A 14,248-nucleotide genomic window follows, 5' to 3' on the forward strand; every position below is an offset into this window, starting at 1 on the left:
CAAGGCTGCCACTTGGACCTCTTTACACTGCAAAGTTTTAGACGTTTGCATCTGCCGACGTCTCTCAGTTGGCTTGTTTTTCAGATGGCTTTGTAACTTATCGCATGATTTCTTACTGGACCAAGTTTTCTTTTCTTCAACTACCCCACCACCCCCTGGCTGCTCATGATTCACAGCTTAAGTGTCTTAGGGTCATATATGCATGTGTCACATGAGCTGTCAGTTGGGAAGCAAGGGGAGGGGTTGGGTGTTGAGGTAGGACATAAAATGTCTAATTAGCCCACAGTTACCATCCAGTCAGTAACTATTTCGTTTTATCTTTCTTCAGAAACCGGTTGCCTTAGGAACGCTTTTAAAATCGAAAGGTAAGTTTGTTGATTTTTATTTTGCACATAAAATATTGAATTTAACATTCACTACTGAAAAATATTTGGGGAGGTTTATTAGTCAATAAATAAGTCTCATACATTTGTTGTGTTTGTCTATATTAAGAGTTCGCCACTTTATAAAAAGATTTACTGAAAGTCCTAAACTTCTTGTTTGTGGCACAATGAACTTTGAATTTACCCTGCTTGCCTATTTAGAAAACCCCGGGATGCTAATCTATGTGCACAGCGTCCATAAGACGCAAGAGGATGGCAGCCGAGTGGTATACCTGCAGTAGGTGATCACTTACTTGGATGTCCCATGTCTCTAGCAAGAGGATGGCAGCCGAGTGGTATACCTGCAGTAGGTGATCACTTACTTGGATGTCCCATGTCTCTAGCTACAAACTCTTCTGTGAAGCTGCTGGACGCAGTCAGTTATGATTCAGTTTGCGTCCTATGAAAGCGGAGGGCCGTGGCTCTACACTGTTTATGTAGCCCATAAGGCGACAGCCACGGGCCTTCTTACAAGTCCCTGGCGTAAAGTAGATGAGCTTTTAAGAAATCTTTTATGAAGTGTCCAACACATTAAATATTTATGCCTAAATGCTAGAGAGTTTACCAGTTTGTTTCCGTCCATTCACAATCCCCAAAAAAGATTATAGAAAGAACCTAAAAATGTGTGAATGTTATTGATGTCACCCATTGGTGATTTGAATATTTGCCTAATGCCTACAATCTACAATTTTTTATTTTTGTGCTGAATGTGAATTTCACATCTGAAAATTTGCAACACGTATTCTGTTAGTGAGCAAGCTCTTCTGGGATTGTGGTCTTCTGTTCCTATTAGTGAATGACAAGTAACGTCTAATAACACTTTTACATGTGAAAGCACATGCATTTCATAGTTAGATTTTTTTTGGCGATCATTAGGCTGATTTTGCTTACATGTTGGGGTACAAGCACACAGGTGGTTTAAATCAACTGATCAGACAGCACTCTGTCCATGTGCTGTTCGATGTGTTGAACACAGCCCATTGATATGTGCTGTACTCATCTGAAATTCAGAAAATAGTACTACTCGTCTGAGTAAAAAAAACAAAACGTGCATTCCCCATTCGAATGAATGAGGGCTATTTCTGTCGAATTTTTGGGCTGAAAAATCGCTCTATCAGAAGTATCGTCCATGTGCAATTAATTTGTTATATATTGTTACAAAGCAGGAATATATTAAAGAATAAATTGTGTCTCCATTTTTGCTCAGGTTGTGGTGACATACACTTAGACTATCCTCAGAAGCAGGTCGTTCTTATCGACACTCTGCTGACTGTGGATGGTGGCAATCCTGCCCATATTGGTGCAAGAAAACACAGTCGTGACATTGCAGAGGTGGCGGCTGCTGCAGAACTGTTACTGCCCCGCGGCAGCTCACGCATCTCTGGAGCAGTAAGTAGTTCTCTTTTGTTCTTCAGTAAAGTCGAAACACTTTTTGCAGTTTTTAGGTGAATCTTTAAAGTTTCTTGAAGGGGTTTCCCATGACTTCCTGGTTGCTGCTAACTAGGACATGTAGCCAGTCACTGGCTATAGAAGGTAATGCAGTGGCCAGTAACTGGCTGCAGCAGTCACAGGTTCTGGTCAGCAGCGACCAGGAAGGACCGAGTGGCTGTGATGCAATTTTAAGTAGTGGGAAAACCCCTTTAATCCTAAACTGTACTCACTGCACAGGTAAGAACCTCTCCACCACCATTACTTCATGGCAAACTTCGAGACTATCAGATGATTGGATTGGACTGGTTGGCCCGACAGTACAAAAAGAATCTTAATGGAATTCTAGCCGATGAATCAGGTCTTGGCAAAAATGTCCAGGTTATTGCATTGTTGGCACATCTGGCTAGCAGTGAAGGTGAGAAATTAATTCTTAGTTTTATTGGTATGTGTTGGATTTTCTCTCTATTCTTCACCCTCCCTGTTTTCTTCTTCAGGAGTGTGGGGTCCTCATTTGATTGTTGTACGAAGTTGCAATGTTCTGAAATGGGAGTTGGAACTTAAACGTTGGTGTCCATCACTTAAACTGCTTCTGTATTTTGGGAGCCAAAGAGAGCTCAAAAGAAAGAGACAGGTAACATTTCCTGCACACAGAGGGCATTACATATGTTAGATCTCTCTCTTTTCTTTTTCCATTTGCTTTGTATGGGGTTGAGAAGGATAAAGATTTGTTTTAAATCTAAGATTTTAATTGTACTAAACAGCTCAGTATCCTCCACGTGAACCAGAGTCATTGCTTAGCCGTTTTAGTTATGTACCCTTTGTAAATATGCACAACTTTTACTTATAATATGCTTATTTTAGGGATGGGAGGAGCCCAACAATTTCCATGTCTGCATCACGTCTTACAAGCAGCTGTTCAAGGGGCTTCAGGCATTCATGAAGATGAGATGGAAATATTTGGTCCTGGATGAAGTCCATCAGATCCGCAACATGTCTGAGAAGCATTGGGAAGCCATCTTAAATATGCCAAGGTTTGTTGTAGTAACAAAAATTACAAAATGTAATTAATGTTTCAAGGCTTTCTTTCCTGTTACTGGACTGAAGTATATTCTAGTTTTCTCCAGGCACTCCAATTCTCTTGGAATAAGAACTAATTTCAATCACATTCCCCTCTAAAGGTTTTCGTTGGGTAAAACAGAACAAGATTTAAAGAGGATGCTCATATGTGTGATTAGGTCTTTGTTCGGTGTGTTTCATTTTTATTTCTCCTCTGTCATTAGGGACACAGCAGACCTTGGATATAGCTGCTACCACTAGAAGGCGGACCCTAAGCACAAAGTTAGTCCCTCACACCAGCTATACCCCGTCTGTAGGCACTGAGCGAAATCAGTTTTTAGCTTAATGTCTGTAGGAGACAGACCTTCCAGCTTTGCAGGTCGTCTTGTTTTAGCATTTTTTTCGTTTTCTAGATGGGAATCGGGGATGAACTAACTTCCCTGATTATCCTCAAGTGGGGCAGACAAACAATGCTGCATCAGACACACACTGTTACTGCTCCTTGAAGAAGGCAAAGCGGACCACGGCTGCAGCATCCTTCAACAGTCCTCTACATAGAAAGTTATGGAAAGACCTCAAGCAGCAATCGGTTAATATCCTTGATATTAGCTAGAGGTTATACCCTAAGGATAGAATGTCAGGAATAGGAGCAGCATGACTAGGAGTTTTCTGTGGTTAACTCCGGAGGTCACTTCCCACCATCCCATAGCCTATTTTGGGACCAGGCAGCTAATATTGTTGACTTAGGACCCACTGCTTAGGCTCACAGAACTTTCAACCAGAGTGAATGGGCTCTGCCACCCCCCACTTTGACAGTGTCTTACCATCCAGGGCGGTCAAGTTCATGCCTAGAGCTTTTCTCTTGGGTGATACACAGGACCTCTTGGTTCCGTCACCAAATTTGTTGCCAGTGTAAGGACCCAGCTCAGGGGTGAAGGTTGGATAACACATGTGAGGGTTGTGGTGGAAGACCTGGCAGAACTTGGCTTTAGGGCCTAGACAGTGGCGTGACTCTGTAGTGCTAGCCAAATTGATTCTACCACATCATAGTATCGGACTACCCTGGAAGCATCGGTCACATTACATCTTGATAATGTGCATTAAAAATTTTCAGCAAAATCTAATGGCTATATTCCAATATCGCAGCAAAATATTAGCAAACGACAAATGTAGAATTCGAAATGTCTTTGTTTGATGAATGCTAATACTATACAGCCTCTTCCTCCCTTACTCTTTGTATTACATTATCTTCTACATGAACTGTAATGGTGTTTTTTTTCTCTATGAAAAAGTCACATTTATAAAGATAAATGTTTGCCATTATTTCCAGCCAGCGCAGGTTGCTTCTACGGGACACGCCATTGCCGCACACGTGGAAGGACCTGTGGACCATGGTGCACTTCCTCATTCCAGCATTGTCCAGGCAGTACTTAGACTTTCCAGTAAAAGAGAGCTGTGAGCAAGACCAGGAGTACAGACACACTATATCAATAAGATTACATCGGGTAATTCACAATTAGCTGCCTTTTTATTTAGTCATTATTTTGAGTGTATATGTTTAAAGGGAATGAGTAAGAAGAGCTATAATTATAATGCTTCTATAGCAAAATATGCTATGATAACATTTGTCCTGTCTGCTGAGAGATGTAAAGGTTGGGGCGAGGTGTATATGTGAGCAGCGGTCTTCTCAGAGACAGTGACATGGAGGCAGAGGGGAATATTTACAAAGTTTTTACCTGGTAGCACTACATTATGCGTCCGGTTCCAGCCGTATTGTGTGTAACACAACCTGGAAAGGAATAGTTGTGATTATAGACTTATAATAGTAAAGATGGAACATCTTCCTAAGAAAAGCTGGAGGGGATGTTTGAATACTGGGATCCGTTTGGTTCCAAGTGCTACAGCTTAAACATTGTGATTTTTACAGTCCGCTCAGCCATTTATATTGCGTCGGACAAAGAGAGACGTGGAGAGGCAGCTAAACAAAAAGTCTGAACATGTCCTCAAGTGTCAGCTGTCAAATCGGCAGAAGGCGATGTATGAAGATGTGATGATGCAACCCGGGTGAGACAATATTTATAGATTACACTATTTTGTTATCAAGGATTTATCAACAAATCGTTTAATGACCTTTTAATCCGTGCATAATCAGGGGTGATTGATCCATTTATCGGGGATTTTGGTGTTTTTTTGTTTTTTTTTCTAGTTTTTTGTTTCACCTCAAAATAGATTTGGTTGTGTGTGTTCTGCCGCTGTTGGTGGAGATGTTTGTTTGTCATATGCAGCCCCCTTTTTTTTGTCTTTTTCTGTAAATAAGACATTGATCGGTCATGCTCTGATGCTTGGGATTCCATTGAACAGGGCTGATCTACAGTACGAGGCACAGCCTCATGTGCTCCAGCCAGCATTGTGGCACCTTTGATCTGATGATCAAGAGTTGGATCCACACAGATTAGAAATCAACAGCCTATTCTAAGGATAAGCAATCAATATTTTAGTTCCAGAAAAACCCTTTTTAAGTTTCTGTCCGTTACAGGAGAAACCCTTTCTTGACAGATACTTTTTAATGAAGGACAATTGGCGAGCTCACCCCATGCAGTGCCCGAACTCTAGGTGTCCAAAGATGAATAAAAAAAATGGAAATATATTTCTGCGCCTGCCTCCATTTAGAGGAAGCAGACCGTGAACAACTGTAGTTTACACTGAATGGCTCATCATTCAGTGTTCTGAAAATTTTGCATGCATTTACAGGGGACGCTTATCGTTTATATTTCCACAGGAGAGCTGGAATTTGAACTATTGTGAACGATAATCGTCCTGTGTAAAATGTCCATAAGGCTGAGTAGGTGTGTCCACCCTGGAAAAAGTTATGATGGTAAACTGGACACAAAAAGGCTCTTCAATATAAGCAGCTATTCTAGCATTAGTCCTAAAAAATCTGAGGATATTTAAAAAAGAAAAAAAGTTCCTAAATGTAAATACAAAAAGAGGACATTCCTTTTAATGTCCAAATGGAACATCAAGACTCGCAAAAGGCAGGCAGGGGTACATATGTACAGAGAGTTGTAAGATCCCACCAAGGCTGGAGGAATCTGTACATTCCTTGAGAGCAATAGATGGTTGCTCATCACTGGGGAAATCGACTTTCTGTACAGCCATATTGTGTACAGCTAATGTGGACATTAATACTGACAGTGATTTGCAGTCACTAATGACCAGCATAGAGAAGTACTGGCACAGGAACTAAAGATCTTGCCACAATATATAGCCATTTATTATGCACTCATGTCCCCTTTGGACTTTATTATATGCTCTCTGGTTACAAGGATTTTTAACAAGCCGCCGGCCCTGTGTGAGAAGCCATCCTGTTGAAGAATCTGCTGTATTCGGCTTCACCTTGCATCATTCTTGCTCCTGACTGAGACCTGATGTACTGATTGTGTGCCGCAACTTATTTTTAAACCAGGAGCAGCAGAAAGGCGATCCTTTCTGCTACTGTGACAGGGGATTCCTTCATCCCTGCAGGGAGTCCCCTCATCACTGAACACTGTGACAGCAGCATGGTGTTCAGTGATTAGGGGACTCCCCAAGGGAATGAGGGATTTCCCTGCCTCTGCTGTCACAGCAGTGGCAAAGGATTGCGATGTTCTCCCATTGCGCTGCTGCCGCCCTATTGAAGCAATGCGATGAAGGGATTCCCTGCAGTGATGTGAGGCTGTTTTCACATGAAAACTCCTCACAGCCAGGGGTTTTACTTGCATTGCGAGAGCGATATCGGGCTGTGAATCCTGGCCCAATATCGCTCTCGCCAGTGTAAAGGAGCGCTCATGCTAATGCCTCATCCGTAAGGACCTATGGGACAAGAGTTGCAATCCCTCGCCAAAGCTTCCTTTGAGGCAGTGGGTTCAGTATTTCAGCCTGTTTTGCCTTTACCTGGATCAGTAGGGCCACTACTTAGTGGGCTAAGCAACTACATTGCAGCATTCTTTCTGGCTTTCCGCAGGAGGAATTAGCAGACAGACCAGGTTGGGAGGTTTATCTATCTGTGAGGCCTCCCTAAATACGGACAGACTATTGACCCCTACCGATCACTAGAATGAGCCAGCTGCTACACTCATCAGAGCGCCTTCACTGCTCGCTAGCTGAAGACAGGCTGAGTAGAAAGTGTATTGGTCCCGTCTTCAGCTAGCTAGCAGTGACGACGCTCGTCTGTTGAGCCCATCTTCAGTTAGTGAGCAGTGACAGCGCTCAGATGAGTGCTTCACCTGGCTTTTTCTAGTAATTGGTAGGGGTCTTGGTTGTCACATCCCCAGCGGTCAAAACTTTTGACACGTCCCTATGACATGGCAAAAGATTTTAGAAGGCACAGTTATACTTTACTATTTACATTAGCAGACCTGCTTCTGCTCTTGGTTACTGAACTCTGTGCCAAGTTTGATTAGACAATTTGTCACTAGCTGTATTTTAGTTTCTTGCACTGCATTTTTTTCGCTATAGAAAACTAGAGAAATAAAGTATAAGACTTAGGAGCAACTATAATAAAGCAGTTCAGAGGTTGGTCTTCCTGACCGATGGCTATCTTGGTATGCACGCTCACACAGGGATGTTTGTCAATAACCTAATGGCACCATCTTTGGAAACATGCATTTACATTCATATATACCAAAGTATACTCAACATTTTCTCCCTCATAAAAGTTATAGTCTGCTCTGCTACTTCAACTCTATAATCTACTACTGTCAGACAGAGCAGTGCTTCTATCCTTATCCAGTAAACGGTGACAGGTGAATGCAAACCTTACTATTGATAACGGTCTGGCAATATTAATGTTTTTCTGTACAATAAAATGACATTGTCTTTCTTTATACAGAACGCAGGATTCCCTGAAGGGAGGGCATTTTGTCAGTGTTCTTCATGTCCTGACACAGCTTCAGAGAATCTGTAACCATCCAGATCTGATGGATCCTCGTTCTGGATATTCCTCCTATGCATGTCAAGCATTGCAGTATAAAACTGCATCACTTGTATTGCAAGTGTTCGGATATGATCCCTGGAAGGTAAGACATCTGGATGTGTCTCCATCCTGGTTAACGTTTTAGCTACCAGGACAACTTTCACACTTTTGACAAAAACACGGATGAAACTCGGCATGTAAAGGGTTCACAGAAGGAACGCGCTTCTTCTGTGAGGTCGTCATCTCTCCACCATGTAATGGCGGAGAGCTGATGGATTGCCATGGCAACTAGATGCCAGACAATGGAGTCCAGGTCTGCCATGGCCTGTGATCTCTATGAAAAAGAATAATACTTTGCAGTACAGTATTACTACAATTTATTATCAGTGGGATCATAGCATCACCCATTCAAGGCCCCGACAGGGACATAAAAAAAAAAAGGTGTGGGGGTATGGAGAATGATCTTGAGAGTGTGGCCTATAGCATGTTAGCAGTGAAGACACACCAGGAGAGCTTCCACTTGTTATGCTAGATCCCAAGCTTGGTTTTCTTTCTGAGACGGTGTTTTTGACTCTGCTGGCTGCCTTGCTGGTCCCTGAGCTTTTGGTTGTGCTGCACTATGGTTCCTGTTGTGGAGTAGCTGTGATGGCAGAGGCTGGTCTGTTATGCGGCATGTATGTTGTCTAATTTTGCAATATCCTTTCGCTCCAATATTGTAATCACTTACTTATATCAGCATTACAATCACACACAGAAAGGTTCATTCAATTCCGACAACTCCTTCTGGGGAAGGGATGATTTTTTTTATTTTTTTTTGACAAAGTGTAAAAAATGTTTTCACTTGCAAACTGCACGGCTCATCCGTTATCCTTGTACTACTGCATTAATATAATGTACGGTTATATCATTATTTTTTTCCACAGAACACAGATTTATCTATGTTTTCTTTACTTGGGCTTGAAAATAAAATGACGCATTATGAAGCTCAGGTGATTACTAAACGGAAATTAACAAGGAAACTGATTCTGGAGATATACAATAATCCTGATCCTGGCCCTCGACCAAAACGGGCAGCAATTAAACCCCGCAGGTAGAATTTGGCACTTTTATTAATGGTTTCTTTCTTTTCTCCTTCCTCCTATTCACATATTCATCTAACATTTCACTTGTGTTGTAGGTTATTCGAGCCAGTATTTTATGGTCAGAAGCCTGAGGGACGCACTGTTGCTCTCCCAAGTGCAGCACCAACACGTGTAGTGACCACAACTACGGCCACCGTCACCCAGCAGGGTCAGGTTAGAAGGTCTCCAGTTACCACTCTTGCCACACCCCATGGGACCAAAGGTAATTATCAGAAAATCCATCAACTCAACTAGATTTGAATAACTTCTGCTACAGTTGCTTTGAAAGTGTGATAAATAAGTGCATATATATTCACTGACAGCTCTTTATTTTGTGCTCAAGGTGATGTGCTAAAACACAAATATCACGCTAAACTGCCCGCCCCTTCCCCAGTCATGGAAGAGGGGGTGAGGTTAGGGGAAAAAGATTTTCTGTGCATTATGCTAATGAAAGCTGAAAGCTATCTCAACACTTCTTACTAGCCGAGGAGGCTCCCTTAATCTTAACTGGTTTTCCAAAGTGTGTTTAAACAGCAGGCAATGGAAAAGCAAAATAGAGCACATACCCCCCAACTCCAGAGTTCCGCTGCTCCATCACTGCAGTTCCCATTCTCCATACTGGCTCTGTTTATATGCTGCAGTCTGTAAGATTCTGCACACAGGTTGCCCCCCCCCCCCCCCCCCCCGCGCGCTGAGCTGGGCGCAGACCTCAGCTTTACCTGTTGACAAAAACGTCTTTTTAGTTTTTTTTCAACAATGCACAGATGGAGGATTCCATTATGTTGAAAGTAGTTAAAACTGCCAAAGGCCAGAGGCTCTTCAGACCTTATTTTGCATATGGCGCAGGGAGTCCTTTGCAGGTGCAGCTGTGCGGTCTGTCCTGATAAAGGCACAAGGAGATGATAGATTTTCTGTATAGTGCATCTGTCACCAGTTTTTTTTTTTGTGTTTTTTTTTTTTAATCCTATTGATAAAATTGCAGCGGATCACACTTTTTGACCTACCAAAAAAAGCAGTATCCAGACGTATTTACAGACAGACATCCATCTTTGTCATTTTATGCAATATTTTTTCATGCGGGGGTGCTGGGGGAAAGTGCCCTTCTAGTGTTAAATTACAGACACGTATACACACTAATATTCTGTTTACAGAATTTGCTATTTTAACATAAGTACTTTTAGGCCTCCTTCATACGGGCGACAACACATCGCTGCGAGAAAATCGCATCACTGCACCGTGCGATGATATTGCGATATTCTCGCAGCAATACCGCAATTTTGTAGCGCTACAAAGTCGCATGTGATGCTACAAAATCGCGCGACTTTGCAGCATCACGTGCGAGGATTTTCGGGGGGGCTTGAAATATAAGCTCTACCCCGAAAATAAGCTGTGTACATCACCTATTCCGCGCTGTCCGGGGCGCAGCCGCAGCTTCTCCCCAGGTGTCGGCACTGATCTTCTTCTTCATCCTCTGGCCAGGGATTGAAAAATCCCCGGCTGCTGGAAGCATTGGCTGTGATTGGCTGACACTTAGCCTATCACAGCCAGTGCTCGAAGAATGGCTGTGATTGGTTCAATCACTGCCATTCATCGAGCACTTGCTGTGATTGGCTAAGTGTCAGCCAATCACATCCAGCGCTTCCAGGAGGCGGGTATTTTTGAATCCACGGCCAGAAGAGAAGATCAGTAGCGGGATCTGGGGAGAAGCTGCGGCTGGACTGACAGCTCGTCTAAGGTGAGGTATGTGTGTTTTTGTTTTTTTTTTTCCTTGCAGTTAGGGCTTAGATTATAGCTTTCACAGTAGCATTTGCTACTGTCAGTTGCATCGCATCGCATGCAAACCGCGTTTTCATGCGATGCCACAGAGAGGAAGGCTCCATAGGCTAACATGGGCTACAAAACCTCGCGTGTCGCGGGCATATCGCCGGACCTGCGAGGTTTGTCTGTCGTTTTGTAGCATGCTACAAAACATCATGTGTGAAGGAACCCATAGGAAAGCATGGGCTTCTCATACATGCGATTTGTAGCATTGTAGCAACGCGACTTTGTCGCCCGTGTGAAGGAGGCCTTATGCCTCATCCATTGTGAAGTGTCAAAATTGGTAAAGCAGTTGTAAATATTACACTGGATTCACCCGTGTTACATGACCGTCCTTGTTCAACAGGGCACGCTTGCTATCCCAACACGCTATAAAGTTGTCCATCCTTTGCTGCAGGAAGAAGAAAGTACATTCCAGCAATTTCAGTATATGTGAGATATGTGGGAACATGGAAGTACTTTTCTTTAGGCCTCATGTCCACGGGCAAATTCGGATTTTAAATCCGCAGCGTTTTTCCTGTACGCGGATCCGCGACCCATAGGGATGCATTAGACACCCGCAGGTAGTAAAATACCTGCGGATGTCATTTTTCCCTGCAGGCGCGGGTCCCGTGTGCAGGAAAAAATCTGCACATGCTCCATTCAGGCGCGGGTCTCTCACGGGGACGGCTCCCCGCAGGCTTCTATTGAAGCCTATGGAAGCCGTCCGGATCTGCGGGAGACCCGCGCCTGAATTGAACTCACCTGCTCTGGGCGATGCAGGTCTTCCTTTCTTCGCGGCCGGAAACTTCTTTCTTCGGCCCGGCGGATGTGCCCGGCACGCAGCCGACGTGCCGAGCACATCCGCTGGGCCAAAGAAAGAAGATCCGGCCGCGATGGAAGGAAGACACGCACGGACCGCTGCAGGTGAGTTTATTCTTATTTTTTGGCCTCATGTCCGCGGGGCAGGAGGGACCCGCTACGGATTCTCCATGGAGAATCCGCGGCGGGCCTGATTTTCCCCGTGGACATGAGGCCTTAATCCATCATTCAATAATATAAAACATTATAATTCAATACAGATTAGGAGAAAAAAACTGTTAGAATGTTTTCTCTTAATATTTTATTGTGGCCCTAACAGCATTGAGTCTTATATACTTTTCTATATCCATCCAATTATATAGGTTATCTGGTAATCCATTATCTGATCCAGTTGATGCTGGAGTAAAGGGATTCGGTGCAGTCTGTTTTGTTTTAGAAACTGTGCATTTTACCAAGGATGCCGATAACCTTATCATTAAATTATCTAGATATGGGGCCAAACCGAGTCATTTTCTGGCTTTATTTTGAGTTTGTGAACTTTTAGAGCTGTAGAATTGTTCCATACTGTTAAAGGGATTGTGTCAGGATTTACTTTTAGCAGCTATCTATAGGATAGCTGATAAAAGTCTTGATTGGAGGGGGTCTCACCACTTAGACCCCCCCCCCCCCACTTAGCTTGACTACGTGGACCTTACAAATTAGTAATGTTAAAATATAACTTTTATTAACTATCCAATAAAAGAAAAAGTGGAAGACAAAACACACATATATTAGAATCAGATATAAAGGGATAAGAGAAAAAGAAAATGCCACTAATGTAGGTATGAATAGACCAAAATTATCCGAGTCAGCGGATCAGACTCGCTAAATATTTGTTATGGGTCTATTTAGGCGTAACCCACAGATCTGTTGGACGTGTGTCGCTCAGGTGAAGAAAGTAATGCACGTTATGCATTCACATATAAAGCGTAACCCTTAGATGAGGAGGTTAGGCTATCACAGTACGTATCATTGGTCTATTGTCGCGTGGCCAATAGCTCAGATCCGTTGAACGTATGTCATACGGATATAGACACAGGCATGTGCTCAACAGGTAAGTATAAAATGTAACCTGTCTTGTAATATTGGACGTATGTCGCCCAGATGGCAGGAAAGACACACTATCACATATAAGTCGTAACTCTTGAACGGAGTGATGCGACTTAGACGATACGTATTGTAGATCTTATTTAGATATGACCACTCGTCTAGATCTGTTAGACGTGTGTCGCTCAGACATAAAAGAACGACACACGCTCAACAATAAGCAAAGAACGTAACCCAACGCGTTTCCCCCACCTAGTGGGTTCTTCAGGGGTTCCAATGCGTTATTTCCAGTGGTTATACTGGGTAGTGGCTGAAAGAATATGTTGCGCCGTTAATACCAGTGATGTACTGGATAGTGGCTAAGAGACTAGTTCACGGTTTAATCAAAGTATTGTCCACGATTGGCCAAAATAGCTAGCCATTGGACACTTAATAGTTACTACTAGATCTCCAAGTAAAGAGAGATATCAACCAGATTCAAAAAGGGTAGATTCAATAGAGATATTCCCCCATAAATCTGGTACCGTGAAAAAGTACAACAATGTAAAATAGGATAAAACAAAATCTATCCTCTAAGTGGAGATAAGACCAGAATGATGCACACTAGTCAAAGGTAATTTTTGCCGTGAATTAAGATTTCCTAACATCCCCATGGTTATGCGGGCATCTGACAGCTGTCAGTCCACCACTAGGGCTGACATGCTGCCGTTTTTTCCATTTACTTTGATTTCAGTTTTGTTCCTATGGCTTTAATGCAGGGTCCAACCTATTTAGTATCAAGAATAGATGGTCTTTATTGAAAAGATAGTAGTAACTATTAAGTGTCCAATGGCTAGCTATTTTGGCCAATCGTGGACAATACTTTGATTAAACCGTGAACTAGTCTCTTAGCCACTATCCAGTACATCACTGGTATTAACGGCGCAAAATATTCTTTCAGCCACTACCCAGTATAACCACTGGAAATAACGCATTGGAACCCCTGAAGAACCCACTAGGTGGGGGAAACGCGTTGGGTTACGTTCTTTGCTTTTTGTTGAGCGTGTGTCGTTCTTTTATGTCTGAGCGACACACGTCTAACAGATCTAGACGAGTGGTCATATCTAAATAAGATCTACAATACGTATCGTCTAAGTCGCATCACTCCGTTCAAGAGTTACGACTTATATGTGATAGTGTGTCTTTCCTGACATCTGGGCGACATACGTCCAATATTACAAGACAGGTTACATTTTATACTTACCTGTTGAGCACATGCCTGTGTCTATATCCGTATGACATACGTTCAACGGATCTGAGCTATTGGCCACGCGACAATAGACCAATGATACGTACTGTGATAGCCTAACCTCCTCATCTAAGGGTTACGCTTTATATGTGAATGCATAACGTGCATTACTTTCTTCACCTGAGCGACACACGTCCAACAGATCTGTGGGTTACGCCTAAATAGACCCATAACAAATATTTAGCGAGTCTGATCCGCTGACTCGGATAATTTTGGTCTATTCATACCTACATTAGTGGCATTTTCTTTTTCTCTTATCCCTTTATATCTG

At 42.9% G+C, this 14,248-nt stretch overlaps 1 protein-coding gene across 6 annotated transcripts in view; it reads left to right on the plus strand.

The window, feature by feature from the left end:
* The window catches only part of LOC136627919 (E1A-binding protein p400-like), an 80,991-nt gene that overhangs the window by 18,755 nt on the left and 47,988 nt on the right, over positions 1 to 14,248 (plus strand). For all 6 annotated transcript variants that reach the window (XM_066603431.1, XM_066603430.1, XM_066603428.1 and 3 more), the window contains exons 11-20: positions 329 to 365; positions 1,630 to 1,811; positions 2,091 to 2,268; positions 2,348 to 2,484; positions 2,715 to 2,884; positions 4,240 to 4,414; positions 4,837 to 4,973; positions 7,780 to 7,966; positions 8,787 to 8,953; positions 9,041 to 9,207. In XM_066603431.1, the coding sequence (XP_066459528.1) occupies positions 329 to 365; positions 1,630 to 1,811; positions 2,091 to 2,268; positions 2,348 to 2,484; positions 2,715 to 2,884; positions 4,240 to 4,414; positions 4,837 to 4,973; positions 7,780 to 7,966; positions 8,787 to 8,953; positions 9,041 to 9,207 (1,537 nt within the window). The remainder of the gene's footprint in view (positions 1 to 328; positions 366 to 1,629; positions 1,812 to 2,090; positions 2,269 to 2,347; positions 2,485 to 2,714; positions 2,885 to 4,239; positions 4,415 to 4,836; positions 4,974 to 7,779; positions 7,967 to 8,786; positions 8,954 to 9,040; positions 9,208 to 14,248) is intronic.

The sequence above is a fragment of the Eleutherodactylus coqui genome, chromosome 5 (genome assembly GCF_035609145.1).
Source record: "Eleutherodactylus coqui strain aEleCoq1 chromosome 5, aEleCoq1.hap1, whole genome shotgun sequence".
NCBI lineage: Eukaryota > Metazoa > Chordata > Amphibia > Anura > Eleutherodactylidae > Eleutherodactylus > Eleutherodactylus coqui.